The sequence below is a fragment of the Doryrhamphus excisus genome, linkage group LG22 (assembly GCF_037039965.1).
Source record: "Doryrhamphus excisus strain RoL-2023G ecotype Guam linkage group LG22, RoL_Dexc_Guam_v1.1, whole genome shotgun sequence".
Classification (NCBI taxonomy): Eukaryota; Metazoa; Chordata; class Actinopteri; order Syngnathiformes; family Syngnathidae; genus Doryrhamphus; species Doryrhamphus excisus.
This window is the reverse complement of record NC_136378.1, coordinates 8,309,771-8,327,395: the sequence shown is the minus strand read 5'-3', so window position 1 is coordinate 8,327,395 and position 17,625 is coordinate 8,309,771. Positions and strand designations below refer to the sequence as shown.

The window sequence follows — 17,625 nt, the reverse complement described above, 5'->3', positions numbered from 1 at the left end:
AAATGGGCATTGACCAAAATGTCAGCATATCACAAGAGATCTCACTCAGCAGAGCACACCTCAACAAGCAACAAATAATTAACTCTGTGTGGTTTTTGTTCTTCTTTTGGATTTTTCGGTTACTCTCACAGGAAGTCGCAGACATGGCAGACATGTTCGGGATGGATATCGGCCGAAATCAGTGAAAAAGCACAGTATCGATATAGATTGGAGCACCCCAAGTGTGTGTACGTGGCTCCCTTAAATAAACCACTCCATCGATCACTGAAGTATTGCACTAATGATTAACTTATTGCACTAATGATTAACTTATAGGCGTTTTTAAAATTGAATAGTATTGCACTAATGATTAACTTAGTGCACTAATGATTAAATTATAGGCGTTTTTAAAATTGAACAGAAAATTTGTTGCCTTTTGTTTATGATTGACCCCTCCATTGATCACTGAAGTATTGCACTAATGATTAACTTATTGCACTAATGATTAACTTATTGCACTAATGATTAACTTATGGGCGTTTTAAAAATTGAATAGAAAATGTGTTGCCTTGTGATTGTGATTGAACCCTCCATTGATCACTGAAGTATTGCACTAATGATTAACTTATTGCACTAATGATTAACTTATAGGCGTTTTTAAAATTGAATAGAAAATTTGTTGCCTTGTGATTGTGATTGACCCCTCCATTGATCACTGAAGTATTGCACTAATGATTAACTTATTAACTTATGAGCGTTTTTAAAATTGAATAGAAAATTTGTTGCCTCGTGGTTGACTGGTGACCAGTCCAGAGTGTACTGGGATAAAACTGGGATAGCTCACCTGTGACCCTCATGAGGATCATTCATTCACTCATTTTCTACCGGTTATCCTCACAAGGGTCGCGGGGGGTGCTGGAGCCTACCCTAGCTGACTTTTGGGTGAGAGGCGGGGTACACCCAGGACTGGTCACCAGCCAATCACAGGGCGAGTAGAATACGAAGAGAACATGCAAACTCCACACAGAGATGGCCGAGTGTGGAATTGAATATATTATTAAAACAAAACTGCTCGCCTCAAATATATCCACTCAACAAAAAAAACTACACGTCGTGATGCAGAGCCAAAAAAAATGTTGCTTTTTAATACTGTTGAAAAGCCAGCATTTCAAGAAATGCTGCAAATGTTTGACAGACAGTAAGAATTGCCTGTTAGAATATCCTTCCATTTTCTATGCCGCTTATACTCATTAGGGTCGTGGGGGTGCTGGAGCCTATCCTAGCTGTTTTGGGGCGAGAGGCGGGGTACACCCTGGACTGGTCGCCAGCCAATCACAGGGCTAGTAGAACACGGGGAGAACATGCAAACTCCACACAGAGATGGCCGAGGGTGGAATTGAACTTGGGTCTCCTAGCTGTGAGGCCTGTGTGCAAACCACTCGTCCACTGTGCAGCCCCTAATGAGGACCAGTGGTATAGAAAATAAATGAATGAATGGATTTGTTTTCAAATGCTTGCAAATCGAGGGTCAAACAACGTTTCCAAGTTTCTTGGTTACATATCGGAATCAGTGATGAGGCTTATGGCCGCCACAGCATCACCATGTCCCTTCTGCTTCTTCACAATGATGCCGGCATCACTGCAGTGATTAGCAGTCAGAATGTGCTGCATCTTTGTCCTTGATTTCATGCCAAATCTTCTTAGATATAATGACTACCGAGGCTTGGTGTCTTGAGGGGGAGAAAAAAAAAAAAAAGTCGAGGACTAGTGTGCCCTCACCCCTGCTGATATAGCATCCCTGTTGCCCAGCATGAGCCTTCCAAAGCTGCTGTTTGGTTTTGACGTTCAGACGTTGTTATGCTGCAACATGCCTATCTCGTTGATTTGAAACGATCCAGCAAGTTTATACCAGGAGCGTGCCTGCAAGAAGAATAGTTGAGTGTGTGTACATTCATTATTGATCTGCTGTTTTGAAATCCATGTCTGCCTATTTGAATGAAACACGTGTTAGCAAATAATTTATAGATCTATATTCTCTGCAATATCGACACAGGGAGGACAGAGAGCAATCCCTTCATGATTGAAGCTGGTCTCAAAATGGTGCCTGGCCTCTTAGGCTTTCTCTCGTCAGTGCACATATGGCAAAATACTAAATTATGTTTTTGCTGTTGCCTCTCACATTTTAATGAGTTCAGTTGAGGTAACACTCAGAGTCCTCTGGTTCCTGTCTTTCTGTCTCTTGTCGTTTGTGTAATGGCACATCCAACCTTGGTTTGCACTAGAAGGGTTTGTAATCGGTGATTACACACTCTCAGGTCACAATGGATCACTTCATTTTAAGTTAGATGTTCCCCACGACTAATGTGAATGTCTTTATAGGAGACTAGCTGCTATAACAACAGAGCGGGGAGACTTGCAATCTGTATTTACCCAGAGCTTTTTTTTTTTTTTTCATCTTGTTCTCCACTTATCCTTTTTATTTTATTCTATTCCTCTAAGGTTTTTTGGGTGGTGTAGGTATATGTTGAAGCCAAATGTTGCTATGGTTTACCGAAGTCAATTGTGAGCATCAATATGGTGGTGTCATGCAATTACAGTACAGTGGAACCCCTTTCGGTCAAACACAAGATTAGCATGTGAGCATAATAGGTCCACTTTAAATGTTCTAATTTTTAAGTCAACAATTAGACATATTTGGAGCACTTTTCAAATTAATTTTCCAGCTTTGTTTTGTTCCAAGGCAAATACCACTGATAATACCCTCTACTAGGGTAACGATGGTACTCTCCACGGCAGATTGCTCAGTCCATGCATGATTGCCATCTTTGCACCCACTTGAACAGAAGCCGAGTACAGATTAACTCACTTTTATATAGTTCAATGCTTAATGAGTTAGGACCTAGTATTGTGTCTTAGGGCTGCACGGCGGTCGAGTGGTTAGCATGCAGGCCACACAGCTTGGAGACCCGAGTTCAATTCCACCCTCGGCCATCTCTGTGTGGAGTTTGCATGTTCTCCCCGTGCATGCGTGGGTTTTCTCCGGGTACTTAACATGCTAGGTTAATTAGCGACTCCAAATTGTCCATAGGTATGAATGTGAGTGTGAATGGTTGTTTGTCTATATGTGCCCTGTGATTGGCTAGCGACCAGTGCAGGGTGTACCCCGCCTCTTCATTTTTTACCGCTTATCCTCAAAAGGGTCGCGGGGGTGCTGGAGCCTATCCCAGCTGTCGAGAGGCCAAGAACCATTGCTGTTCATATTTACAAGTCATATTTTTTGGTGATGTGAACGTAAACATGAATTGGATATCGTACCTTACAATATGGAGTTGAGCAAAGTTACCCAGACCAAAGCACCAAACCCCCCTAATGACTTCCACATCAGAGTATATACATATACAGTGTGCTAGCACCAGTCTAATTTAGCCTACATATTTACATGACAAAAAAAAGTATGGTAAGGGATTGGACCCGCTGACTGCAAATATGTCCTTTTGGGATCTGAGCATTTTGGAGCAGGGTGCTTAATGGTGTATACACGGCGGTGTGCCGCGTTGCATTAAGGGCTAATAACCTCCCTTAGATTCAGCACAACACCCCCGCCTCTCTTCCCGGCCCGCATCAACCGCCCCAGTTGTATTTATTACGGGCAGCAACACCCCGGTGATGAGACGATCAATATTTCCGGGATGATGAGGGAGAACTTGTGCAATCTTACCAGTTCCCTCAGTTCCTCCCTTGGCAGTGCTTCAACTGGAAGAGATCAAAGCAGAGAGGACCTCTGAGATGATGTTTTAGGGGAGACTGATGAAGTCCTCACGACTGTGTGTCCTCTAAACACACACACTCAATCACGCTGTCCTATGTCCTTGCTATGTCCTGATTAAAAAGTTTGACCTCAAGCTTTTTAACCCAACCAAAGGGTTCCCCTTCTCCTGTTGCTGTTGATATTGACAATAAAAACTATGTTGTGTTGATGAGTAAATGTAAGAAATTCTCTTCTTTAACTACAAGAAGTATCCATAACAAATATACTAGCTATGTCTGTGTACTGAAACAGATGAAACACCTGGGGAAACATCAGTGCAGAACATATTCACTTCATAGTTTTTACTTGAGATGTCCCAAGATGGCCTCCAGATGTGATCAGGGAGGTTTTTTTTTTTGTTTTTAAAGGCATCACCAAAAGTAGAGGTGATATGAATACAGATATTTAGCAGCTGTTCTGTTTGAATACAGATACCTTTTACTGTAGCCTCTAGTGCAAGCATTTTTGTGTGAATGCATATAAATGTGAAACATTATTCAGGGATGCTGTTACCAGAGCTACAATATAATCATGAAGGAAAATAACCTTATACAGTTCAAAAGTGGCAGCTACGCTAAATTACTAAGTTTATTCATTCATTCATTTTCTGTACCGCTTTTTCCTCACAAGGGTCGCGGGGGTGCTGGAGCCTATCCCAGCTGTCTTCGGGCGAGAGGCAGGGTACACCCTGGATTGGTCGCCAGCCAATCACAGGGCTCATACAGACAAACAACCATTCACACTCACATTCATACCTATGGACAATTTGGAGTCGCCAATTAACCTAGCATGTTTTTGGAATGTGGGAGGAAACCGGAGTACCCGGAGAAAACCCATGCATGCACGGGGAGAACATGCAAACTCCACACAGAGAGGGTCGAGGGTGGAATTGAACTTGGGTCTCCTAGCTGTGTGGCCTGCACGCTAACCACACGTCCACCATGCAGCCCTATACTAATATTCTTAGTTGTTAAATTAAATATTCAGTGCATTAAAGGTATGCATTCTTGCAAGTCAATTACCATTACCATATTTTTGGCTACATGCTTTGTTAGCATTGCTAGCATCATTAGCATCGTTAGCATGTTTTTGGAATGTGGGAGGAAACCGGAGTACCCGGTGAAAACCCATGCATGCACAGGGAGAACATGCAAACTCCACACAGAGAAGGCCGAGGGTGGAATTGAACCCTGGTCACCTAGCTGTGAGGTCTGCGTGCTAACCACTCGACCGCCATGCAGCCCTAAGTAGTTTAGACTAGACACAATACTAGGTCCTAACTTATTAAGCATTGAACTATATAAAAGTGAGTTAATCTGTGCTCGGCTTGGGTGCAGAGATGGCAAATATGCATGGACTGAGCAATGTGCCGTGGAGAGTGCCATCGTTACCCAAGTAGATGGTATTAAAATACAAATTATCCAGTGTTACTTGCAGCCAAATGCTAACAATCTTTCCAGGATGTGGTAGATACGATTGAATGAAACGTGTGTCCAACGTGGCAAGTACAAAAAAAGTATGTGGCCGGTACAAAAGCTAGCAACTACATTTTGAAACGTGGACATTTGCAAACCCGTACGTCTGTGTTATGAACTAGAAAGGCACGTGTCTCCCTTATATGATAAGTGTGCAGCTGAGGTGGCTTTACCACAAAATGAAATTGCACTTCTACCCTCTGCTTTCTCTGCTATGGCCTTGAGCTGCCGTAGTTAGCCACAGACATTGGGGAAGCTATAACATCCATTCCAAGCGTTAAACCCCTCCTGTGGGAGCCTCCTCCCGTGACGAAAGCCCAACTAGCAAAGCCACTTCAATCATCTGGACCTGACCTGGCCACAAAAATTGCATCACAGACACCACCATCAGTGGCTCTGATCCCTCATCCCAGCTGGAAAACACAACCGCAAAGAAGTCATCCATCTCCAGTTGGGCTCCCCCACCCCCCACCACCACCACCATCACTAAGGATGTTGCAGCTGCCTCCTCACAGACAAGCAGTTAACACAGTGAAGCAGGTGCAGCCGGTCACTCCTTCACACATCTTCACTTTAAATTTGTTGATGATATAAAATGCTTTTCCTGTACCGCAGCTGGCGTAGACTCTTTCAGAATGACTGCATTGGAGTCCATTAGCGGTTGTAGTCAACAAACAAACGAGGAATACTGTTTGAACATTCCCTGCTGCAATGCCTTGATGTTCTCCTATCCATGAGTACTGTATATCAAACGGCTGTGCACTGCATCCCTCCCCCACCAGTTTTCACTTTGGTGGAAGTAATCATATAATCTCTCAGAGAGATAGCAGCTTTGACGGCTGAGCTAGCACAGCATCCGGAGAAGGAAACTGTTCTGCGCAAAGTGCATGGCAGTACCCCGTTTTTGAATTGAAATACTACTCGTGAGCATCCCTTCCTCCTTCATTCTATCATTGTATTTTTTTTTTTTAATAATGTATTAACGATCGCTGTTTTATGGTTGGAAATGCAGGGCTCTACATTAAAAACAAAAATTACTTTGGGGAAAATTGGGGAATCCTTAAGGTGAGAACTACTTGCCCGAACTTGCCCCATGTAAAATGAAAAGACTGCCATAATGATATCATCTAATTTTTGTGGCATCACATGAGAATCTCAAATAAAGATGAAATGATTTGAAATCATTTCTTGTGGTTGTTTTCCTTCATAGATCATGACGTTGCATGGAAATCTGGATTGTCAAGAGACTTCTAGGCACTTTGCCTTTTATAAGTTGTGCACCACAATGAAACATTATTGAATAGACACATTTGTGTACTGGTAAAGTGTTTTTAATCCGGAAAAAATGCTCAATGGTCAAACAATAATTTGTGAAGCAAAGGTGAGAAAAATACACAGAGAAATGGAAGCGCTAGATTTTGTAGCTTGTGCAAAATCAGCACTTGGTATTGGATCTAATGGTATTGGTATTGGTACTGGACCTTTTAAGCTATCATTTCTGGATTCATGAAACCATATGGCATCCATATCAAACTAGACGGGGGCCTCAAACTAGCATCCTGTGGGCCGCATTTGGCCCGTGGGCCGCGAGTTTGAGACCCCTGCTTAAAGCTGTCTCTGGTGAAAACACAATGCACATGTGAAATAGCACGTGACTCGAAAGGCCGTGATGCAACTGAAATAGGCACTGTTGTGAAGCATTACCAGTCATTCCCTCCAATTAATATGAATATGATGAATCAAGCGGTGCTTAATTGCGTTCTAATAATATATACAATATCACCGCCGTGGAGGTAGAATGCAGTTGAGGGTTACAGGAGGTTTACGTTTTAATCATTACATGCACCATAATAGTCTGTGAATATGCTTGTCTTTAGTGTTTCTGTAGGTGTTTCAATGTAAGGTGGGTGTGCAAAACTGGGTTACTTCTTACTAAGACCACAGTATATAGCGTTGGTGGATTCTTTTTATGTTGATTTAATAACCTAAATGAAAAAAAAAGTCTTGGACAGGCTTCTTTTATAGGTACTTTAGATGCACGGTAACTTTTCTGGTATAATCCTTTATCAACACTTGGCCCCTAGCAACGCTTGCCTCTTAATCCGCAGATTGGATATGAGGGATGGTGTGTTTATGTATTTTCAGTTAGCAGGTCCTCTGTGTGCAAGAGTGTAGTAGTGTGTCATGTGCATATTCTTTACAGTGTGTTGATGAAGATAATAATACATAATATGTATGGATGCATATTTGAGCCACATGGCCTGCACATTGTCAACCGAGCCATAAGGGCACACCAAGGAAGATGTATTCTAAACCATTTAAACCAGGGGTCTCAAACTCAATTTACCTGGGGGCCACTGGAGCTAGGGTCTGGGCAAGGCTGGGCCGCATCAGGTTCCCCCCCCCAAAAAAAAAACGCATTTATTAAAAACAGAAAAATATACAAACTTTTTCAGTGCTTTGGTTCCGATTTTCTACAATAAAAGCTCTGATAAAACATTCCACTGTTCTCAAATATCTTAATTTTTATTTTTCTGCACAAAATAAGATGAAAAAAAAATAAACAAATCAATAATAAAGAAAATCAATCAACCAGTAATAAATTAATATATTAATAATAATAAAACACCAAATAATAAAAAATTAAGAAACCACATATATTTGGTGGGTAGACAAATTATTTTTTTCAGATTAAAATGAACAAAGCATTATTAGAGCCCTGTAGACATGACAAAACACGACTATAGTCACATTTATACTTTTTTTATTTACAACATATTGCACAACTGCAGGGTCTTGAGACACATGCTAACTCGCAAACTAGAGAGCTAGCGACCTAAACGGTAGCCTTCAAGTTATTTCCTTTAAACTTAAATAGCCAAAAACTTACCACTTCCACACGGATAGGGAGGATAACTATTAACAGTTATTTAACCTTTAACATGAACATTAATCAAACCTAATATTTTTTTTCTGGGTACATGATACCATACAACATTAAACTTTCATATCAAGGCGGGGGCCTCAAACTAGTGTCCTGCGGGCCACATTTGGCCCGCGGGCCGCGTGTTTGAGACCCCCGATTTAAACTATCTTTGTTGAATGTAATATCCTGTCTCAAACCTTGGCTTTTCTTTTTAGAGCAAATGTTGCCGGATGATGGTTGGAAAGAGGGAGGGCGGGGGGGTCTAAGCCGCAGAAATTGAAAATTGATCAGGCGGTGTGTGGGTAGGTGTTAACCCAGGCACCACTACTTCACCCTGGGAATTTGATTAGCGATTACAGCACTGTCACAGGAAGAAGCCTCACTGCCTATAGCTACATCCTCCTCTGCCCCTTTTCTTTAAGACTCGGGGGAGTTTGAATCTAAATTGTTCATATCTACACCAAAGAGAGAAGGAAAAAATGCTGCATTGCATGAAACAGAGCATGAATTCTTTATCATGTGACTATATTCCTGTGGATGCAGTTTTGCCCCTTGATGTTTTGTTCTTGGGAGTGGAGCAATATTACCTATTGGTGGCTGTCACATTGCCGTCATCTTATTAGCGTTATTAAACGTAAATGCCGACAGGATGTCAAGAAGTTAATTGCAACATCTAAGTCACTTGATTATTCGGAAGAACTCTTGTCATGTTTATGTGAGCTCTTTTATGTCGGGACACAAAAGGACTCCAGCAGTCAATAAATATGACTGACTTTAAGCGGAAGGAAGCACACTGGTGGGCTGTCAGGGAGCTGTCATTAATTCTTCTTTCTTCTTCTTTTGTAGCACCGGATAGAAGATCTGACAAGCAAGGAGAAAGCGGCCAACAAGGCTGCAAAACTATTTCTCATCATCCCCCAAAGCCGCTCGGGTCTAACATAGCATCTGATGATTAGACTACCCGCGGCTGGACTGCACATATAAGCGAAGACACAGGCAAGCGTTTGCCCTGGATTGTATGTTGCACTCGCTCACGAGGACAATGTGGTTTTTGCCCAGGAGAAGTCGTATCCCCTTGCAGAATTGGCATGGAGCCCACGATTGCCACAGTATCGTCATGTCCTTGTGGGTATTAACGTTTGGCTGGTGCTTCGCAGCAGCGAGAGGCCAGAACTACCACCCAACTGTGAACACACAGTATGGAAAACTTCGAGGAGTGAGGGTTCCTCTCCCCAGTGAAATTCTCGGGCCTGTGGACCAGTATCTGGGGGTCCCTTACGCTGCCTCCCCGGTGGGGGAAAAACGCTTCATGCCTCCTGAACCTCCGTCCTCCTGGTCGGGGATCAAGAACGCCACCCACTTTGCTCCAGTGTGCCCCCAAAATATACACAACGCCGTGCCAGAGATCATGATGCCAATATGGTTCACCTACAACCTGGATATAGTTACCACCTACATACAGGATCAACACGAGGATTGTCTTTATCTGAACATCTACGTTCCAACAGAGGATGGTGAGTGTGTCGAGCAGGCAGGATGAAACCACTTCTCCTTCTATCTGTCTTTTCTTTCTTTACTTCTTTTTTTTGTCTTTTGCGCAAAGCATGACCTGTTGTTTGGCGCATGCCTGAGTTTGTGTCAACCATCTCAACCTGCCATGTTTAGTCCTTCCATGAAGTCTCCCCTTCCATGCCACTGTTAAAGGTTCCTCTTTTGATGACCAAATAGCGTATTGCAGTGACAAAATAACGAAAAGAAGAGGGGGAACTGCACTTTCCCACCCTCACTGTCTTGACTGTCTCGGGGTTATTAGACATTACTGATCAGTAGCTTGCCTCGTAAGTGAATGATCTTGCTGTAGGGTTGGTGAAATGTTCTGTCTGGTACATGAGAGGCCTGTGGCATCAGCCTGACCTATGTAAGACCCTTTACTCTCCTCTTTAAATGGAGATTGTTTGCAAAAAACTTAACATTTAAGTATGGACATTTTATGAAACGCCACTATTATGGCACCAATGGTAAATGACGCAGGGAAATAATTCAAATTGGCGATCAAATCATTTGATTAAAGTATATAAGTTGATGAACCGCGTGTCCTGTAATGGGTCTTAAATAGACGTGCATGTGAATATGGGCTTCCTGTGTCCCAGGATGCAGCAAATTCATTCCACCATTTTGGAATATTTCTGCAGCAACATTCAGATACTTTCTCAACAGGTTCTATGTTGTTCTTGTTGATGGAGGGTGGAGAGGATGACAAGGGGCGGGGGAGCGGGTGGTGGGGGGGGGTTGGTTTTGACACAGTTATTGCATGTCACTTGTCAATTTTTTCCAGAGCTCTCTGTTATTTTGTAGTTTTTTTTCCCATTCATTTTACAGTCAAAAGAATATCCAAGGAATGTGCCAGGAAACCCAACAAGAAAATGTGTAGAAAAGGAGGTATGTAAACAAAAAAAAAGCCTACACGGAATGAAATGAAAGAGAAAGAGGAATGCGGCACATCCTACCAAAGCCGCCAATATCAACGGCGATCAAGTCCGAAGTGCTAATGGGATGAACGTGGAAGCCAGATCATCCTTGACATGAGTGTGAGAGATGAGCGTGCATGATGAGGCTGTGAATGCATGCGGTGGTGTGACACGGATTGGGAAAAAAAAAACAGGTCCTTGAATAAGTAATGGAGCTTTGTCAAGCAATGGATGTCTAAGAATACTCTGTAACTACTTTATATTTAATGTAATTGTATCTTTGTTTTTCATTTATTTATTTTTATCTGTTGGCTAAAACAAAAACATTGGTGGGGGTGTGTGAAAATAGACAAATTTGGACCTGTTTAAGTACTTTAATAATATATTGTGATGCAGACCTTATTACACATGATTTATTTGTCATTATTCAAAGCATTTTAAGCTTAGCCGTCGTGGTAGTAGAAACTGAACTGAAGTCAATTTAAAGCTTAAATGTAAGCGTACAATTATGGTAAACTACCTCTCAAATCTTAATGTTCCTGCAAGATACCTCATATGTCAAACACAACCACACATGGGGCCAAACAGTGTTGCCAACTTGTTGCTAACACATCTAGCGAATAGAACACGAATGAATGATAATAAAATTAAGCTTTTAAACCCGACATTACTCACCACGGACAGGGGTTGGCTGTTTTCTGTTTACTTTTTCTAATAAATTTTAGCTTTCCGTGAAAATTTTCATGCTATTTTTTTTGCGATGCTACTTAAAATGAGCAATAAGTTTGGTGGTAATAAACTTCCCCGGTTCTGTGCCACCACAAGAAACAAGTCTTTTTCTGACTTTTAACGACAAATACAGCACACGGCTGATGTCGCTCTGACTACTTGCTAATTTGTCAACATGTTAGCACACGCTGTTGCTAGACGTGCTGATTCTGGGATTGAAACTAATATGGGAGATTTTGGATGCAGGCCGATGTAATCCAGTAATTTTGATATTAAATATTTTGAAATTCAATATCAGTATCGGATCAAGGGGCGGCACGGCGGTCGAGTGGTTAGTGTGCTGACATGCACAGCTAGGAGACCCAAGTTCGATTCCAGCCTCGACCATCTCTGTGTGGAGTTTGCATGTTGTCCCCGTGCATGCGCGGGTTTTGTCCGGGTATTCCGGTTTCCTCCCACATTCCAAAAAAAAAATCATGCTAGGTTAATTGGAGACTCCAAATTGTCCATAGGTATGAATGTGAGTGTGAATGGTTGTTTGTCTATATGTGCCCTGTGATTGGCTGGCGACCAGTCCAGTGTGTACTTCACCTCTCGCCCAAAGACAGCTGGGATAGGCTCCAGCACCCCCCCAGCGACCCCTGTGAGGAAAAGCGGTAGAAAATGAATGAATGAGTATCGGATCGAGACACCACTAGTGGATTTGTTTTAGCATTGTCAGTCGGTCAGTTCTGTTCATGGTGCTCAGCACATAATAGCTAAACTGTTATTGTTGTTTTTTCATCGTGTTTAATGTTCCTGACAATCTTACAACATTAGATATTTTTTCTTTGGAATATACTGCACCCCAAACTGTCGAAAAAGCATCTTTCAGATATTTCACTAGCATCCCAGCTTCATTATACTAATGCAGTCAAAGCTACAAAAGCATTGACATGCAAAAACATTCTAGTTTGACTTTAGGCACTAGCTCTAATCACACTGTTTGAAAACTGAGAGCTAATTCACAAAGTCTTCCTAAAGGACTTAACAATTAGCCTTTAGACTGATAAAGAGTATGTCTTGCTTCACAATAATGATTTGGTTCCCATTGTGACACCTCTGCTGCCTATTTCCATGGGAGCAGGAAACAGCTCGTGGCCTCGCTCTGTACAGCCATACGTTCTACTTTGGTGAACCAATTTTGTTGGAGACGAGCCCTGCAGCCACTTTTGCTTCACAATTAGTCCCAGTTGTGGAATATACACAGAAATATTTCTTTAATATTCCCTTTCCTCTTCGATTTTTCAATTATCTCCCTCATGTTTGGTAATGAGAAAATGGTTTTATCATAAGTTTCATGTATTGGTTTTGTGCAAATTATTCTGAGGAGTGGCGGTTGGAGAACAGCCCCCCTGTTGCCATAAACAGTCTTGCCTCTCTTTGTCTTATGTTGAATTAGCAGTGCTAATGAAGCAGAATGTATGCTTCTTAGGTAACATGGGAGTCAAACTCGGAAGTATAAGCGCTTTAGGGGCAACTTTTTGTGGAATTTTACTTATGTGAAACATAAACGTATGTGATTTTCCCTTTTCTGTGCGTTTTAAAGAGAGAAAAACAGCTAGCATGAGGGTGCTAGCATACACATAGCATACACAATGGGACCTCGGACAACTAGCACTATTAGCAACAAAATAAACAGCTACATAGGCTAAGGACTACGGATCCAGAAATTTATCTTTATGAGCCTGTGCTTTTTAAAGAGAGAAAAACAGCTAGCCTGAGGGTGCTAGCATACACATAGCATACACAATGGAACCTCGGACAACTAGCACTATTTCCGGCAACAGCAGCTACATAGATAACTACAAAATAAACAGCTACATAGGCTAATGACTACGGATTTAGAACTTTATCTTTTTGAGACTCAATATATGGAGGATGAACTACAGGTTTTAGAAGCTGAGTGGGCAAGAAGGGAAAATAAACAAATGTCATTTTCATTTTTCTGTGCTTTTTTAAAGAGAGAAAAATAGCTAGCATGAGGGTGCTAGCATACACAATGGGACCTCCGACAACTAGCACTATTTACGGCAACAACAGATACATAGATAACTACAAAATAAACAGCTACATAGGCTAATGACTACTCAATATATGGAGGATGAACTACAGGTTTTAGAAGCTGAGTGGGCAAGAAGGGAACATAAACGAATGTGATTTTCATTTTTCTGTGCTTTTTTAAAGAGAGAAAAACAGCTAGCATCAGAATGCTAGCATACACATAGCATACACAATGGGTCCTCGGACAACTAGCACTATTTCCGGCAATAACAGCTACATAGTAGATAGCTACAAAATAAACAGCTACATAGGCTAATGACTACGGATCCAGAACTTTATCTTTTTGAGACTGAATATAAGGAGGATGAACTACAGGTTTTAGAAGCTGAGTGGACAAGAAGGGAACACAAACAAATGTGATTTTCATTTTTCTGTGCTTTTTTTAAAGAGAGAAAAACAGCTAGCATGAGGGTGCTAGCATACACATAGCATACACAATCGGACCTCCAATAACTAAGGCTAATGACTAGGGAAAAACATGTGTTTTAATATTTCAAAAAGATTCACAAGGATTGTATATGATAGGCAGTTTTACTTTTAAGTGTACAGAAGGGATGTGGTTTGACAAATATACAATTAATGCGTTGCATTTGAAATCTAACTATGTCGTTTCTATAGTAACATTTGATGCAAACAGGGATGTCTGACAGATTATACTTTCTTGTGGTACCATGGAGGCTTTTCAGAGTTATACAAATTCTAGGTTGATTTAAAGAATACAAAAGTACAGACAAGAAACGACATGTCTAAAATATTACACTGCCTGCATACATTATTCATAGTTGCTTGTAATTCATAGTTAACATTGCTGTTTAGTAAATGTTGTAAAACCATACCCTTTTGATGTTTACGTCGTGATGACTGAGGTCTATTTTAAAAGAACAACAAGTAGCATCTTCATTTGCTTTAATACCTTAGCGCTCCGTGTTCAAAATAGCTGAATGGGTTGTCACCGAGGTCATGTGGAGGTGGTTGGATGTGCAAGATCAGCACTAAATCCTCTCTTTACAGTACTCACGCAGGGGCGTGAGGTTGCCAGAGACGTGTTTCCAACAGTGCATTTCAATGCACACTTTGAAGTATCACAGCAGAAAATTATGGAAACTGCAAAAAAACAAATGCATATGTTTGGCCGGAACATAATTGTGATTGTAGTACAATAATCTTTATTAGTAGATTAGTAGATCTTTGACTTTTAATATCATTAGAACTCTTTAGAGGTTAAATAACACCCCCTGGTCACCTTTACACTTCGTTCTTTGCTTACACCATATTGCACATGCTACACTGCAGCGACATAAGAGACGGCCGTTGCCAGCATTGCAAGCTACCAAGCTAACTAATCAGCCTCTCCAATGTACTTATTCTAAACTCAAGAAAGTGTTTCAAAAGGATTGGGCAATAAATAAAGGCAAAGAAGCTCCCAAAAACTTACCACTTCCACACGTAATGGGAGGTAGTCATGTCTCTTCAATGATTTTTGTAATTACCAGAACACTACATAAGACTTCATTCATTCATTTTCTGAATACACCCTGGACTGGTCACTAGCCAATCACAGGGCACATATAGACAAACAACCATTCACACTCACATTCATACCTATGGACAATTTGGAGTCGCTAATTAACCTAGCATGTTTTTGGAATGTGGGAGGAAACCGGAGTACCCGGAGAAAACCCACGCATGCACGGGGAGAACATGCAAACTCCACACAGAGATGGCCGAGGGTGGGGAAAGACAAAATAAGTAGCCAAAAAGTTACCACTTCCACACAAAATAAGAGGAGAACTCATTCATTCATTCATTTTCTACCGCTTATCCTCACGAGGGTCACGGGGGGTGCTGGAGCCTATCCCAGCTGTCTTTGGGCGAGAGGCGGGGTACACCCTGGACTGGTGGCCAGCCAATCATAGGTATGAATGTGAGTTTGAATGGTTGTTTGTCTATATGTGCCCTGTGATTGGCTAGTGACCAGTCCAGGGTGTACCCCGCCTCTCACTCGACGACAGCTGGAATAGGCTCCAGCATGGATGGATGGAGGCACCTTTTTTATTCAGGACAAAAGGGGCCACCACCAGGGGTCTATCTGTTCATGTGCCTGTTAAACACTCAAAATCATCCAATCTTGGACAAGATTTTCTGTTGGATGTCAACAAACAGATATATATATATATATATATACAGTATATGCCACCCACTGACTATAAGCCGTTTATGGATGACTTTAGAGCAGTTTGTTCAGGCATAAATTGCTTTAATCACCAGTTTTTTATCATCTGGCAGAAAAAAGACAATAGTCTAACTGCACCTGAATGTGTCGCACATGTTTTTCAATCGAGTTTGCAGCTGAGAGATTGAAGCTGCACTTAAGTGCAATAAAGAAGTGCATAATGATGAAATAGTTGTTTTTAATGCACTATAGCTTTTTCTCTATTTATAGAATATGCTGACAAAAAAGGATGTGTATTAAAGTCCTTGATTTGCAAACTAATATCCAGTGGGTTTTTTTTTTTGCTTGTGACACTAAAAACCTTTTCTGATGAATTCACTAATACACTGATATGAGCATTAATGACGAGGAAATGAAAGACCAGCGTGTCAAGCTCATGTGAGAGGGAGGAGAGACGGAAACGCAGAGCTTATCTCTTTCGACCAACTTCAATTATCCGCATATTGCTGGTGAGTTGAAGCGTGCAGAGATTCACAAATTCTGTCATCACATTTCTGAAAATGTAGTCTTAAATTTAGCAATAGAGTCAATTGAATACTGACTATGTTTTCATTCCATGTAAAGTGAATGCACAATTGCACAACTGTTTCCTCGGTTCCTGCATGGAACAAGTCTTTGCCTTTTACACAGAAGCTGACATAATAATGCAATAGTGCACTGCATCAAAATTAATAAAAGTAATACAAAAAGTGCACAGTGGACGAGTGGTTAGCACGCAGGCCTCACAGCTAGGAGACCCAAGTTCGATTCCAGCCTCGGCCATCTCTGTGTGGAGTTTGCATGTTCTCCCTGTGCAGGCGTGGGTTTTCTCCCACATTCCAAAAAGATGCTAGGTTAATTGGCGACTCCAAATTGTCCATAGGTATGAATGTGAGTGTGAATGGTTGTTTGTCTATATGATTGGCTGGTGACCAGTCCAGAGTGTACCTCGCCTCTCACCCGAAGACAGCTGGAATACGCTCCATCATGAGGAGAAGCGGTAGAAAATCAATGTAGTCCCCTTTTCCGTCGCCACTACTTTCCAACAAATACAACATATCAGCTTATCAGTGTTCATTGGCTCACCTTGTTAATTCCGTTTAAAACCTAAATATTCCCACACGGGGCTGTGAGATTTGCCTTTGTCATCATCGCTTTGGTGCCTTCATTCATATTTGCATTTGGTGGCTTGCAGGCTGCAACACCGTGTAGGCACGCTGGCGAGCAGTCCCACCTACTGGGACAAAGAGACTGAATGACTGACAGTAGGGTTCACTCAATACCTCTTGTCGTGCTTCCTGTTTAGGAGAGAAGAGGACTAGTGACACGGTATTTGTAATCAGATAATGTGATAATTGAGGACCTGTCGGACAGCAACAATTGTTTTCAACACAACAGTGTATTTTATACAGACGCCAGTCCAGCCTCTGTTCCAGCTGATACTACCTCTGAAGGTTGAATATTGTGTGAGGTAAAAAAAGGCAGATAAATCCCAGCTTGAACAGACAGTGTAGGAAGAACTGTAGTGTTGGCAGGCTTTACCTTTAAAGAAGTCCACATTGTTAAATTGATTGACAGATGTATTTATTTATTTTTTTTTAAAGTCACATCCTTTTGATGAAATATTCTTCCGGCCCGGTGCTAAATTGTGTGCACTCTCTGTTCTGTTCTGTCTGTTTGTATAATATTCACATTATTTTACAGCAGGTCTCTCACTGTGAGTAAAAACCGTCCTCAGAGTTCTTCACAACAGTGTGCTGAGTAACAGCTTCTGAGAGACACCATAGGATCATCCTTCCTGAAATTCAGCCCTCATCACGAGCCTATTTGAGATAAGTGCAGCAAAATCTGTGCAACAATTTGCCTCTATTTTGGGCTGTCCAAGTATCATTCCGATGCAGGCGGCAGTCTGCTGTTACACAGCC

General features: G+C 41.6%; 1 protein-coding gene across 4 annotated transcripts in view; it reads left to right on the top strand.

Annotated features, from left to right (window-relative positions):
- Positions 1–17,625, top strand: part of nlgn3a (neuroligin 3a) — a 212,898-nt gene that overhangs the window by 33,773 nt on the left and 161,500 nt on the right. For 2 of the 4 annotated variants that reach the window (XM_078788072.1, XM_058063836.2), the window contains exons 2-3: positions 9,035–9,702; positions 10,568–10,627. In XM_078788072.1, coding sequence (XP_078644198.1) covers positions 9,207–9,702; positions 10,568–10,627 — 556 coding nt within the window. In that variant the 5' untranslated portion in view covers positions 9,035–9,206. The remainder of the gene's footprint in view (positions 1–9,034; positions 9,703–10,567; positions 10,628–17,625) is intronic. The other 2 variants (XM_058063837.2, XM_078788071.1) reach the window with 1 other exon arrangement.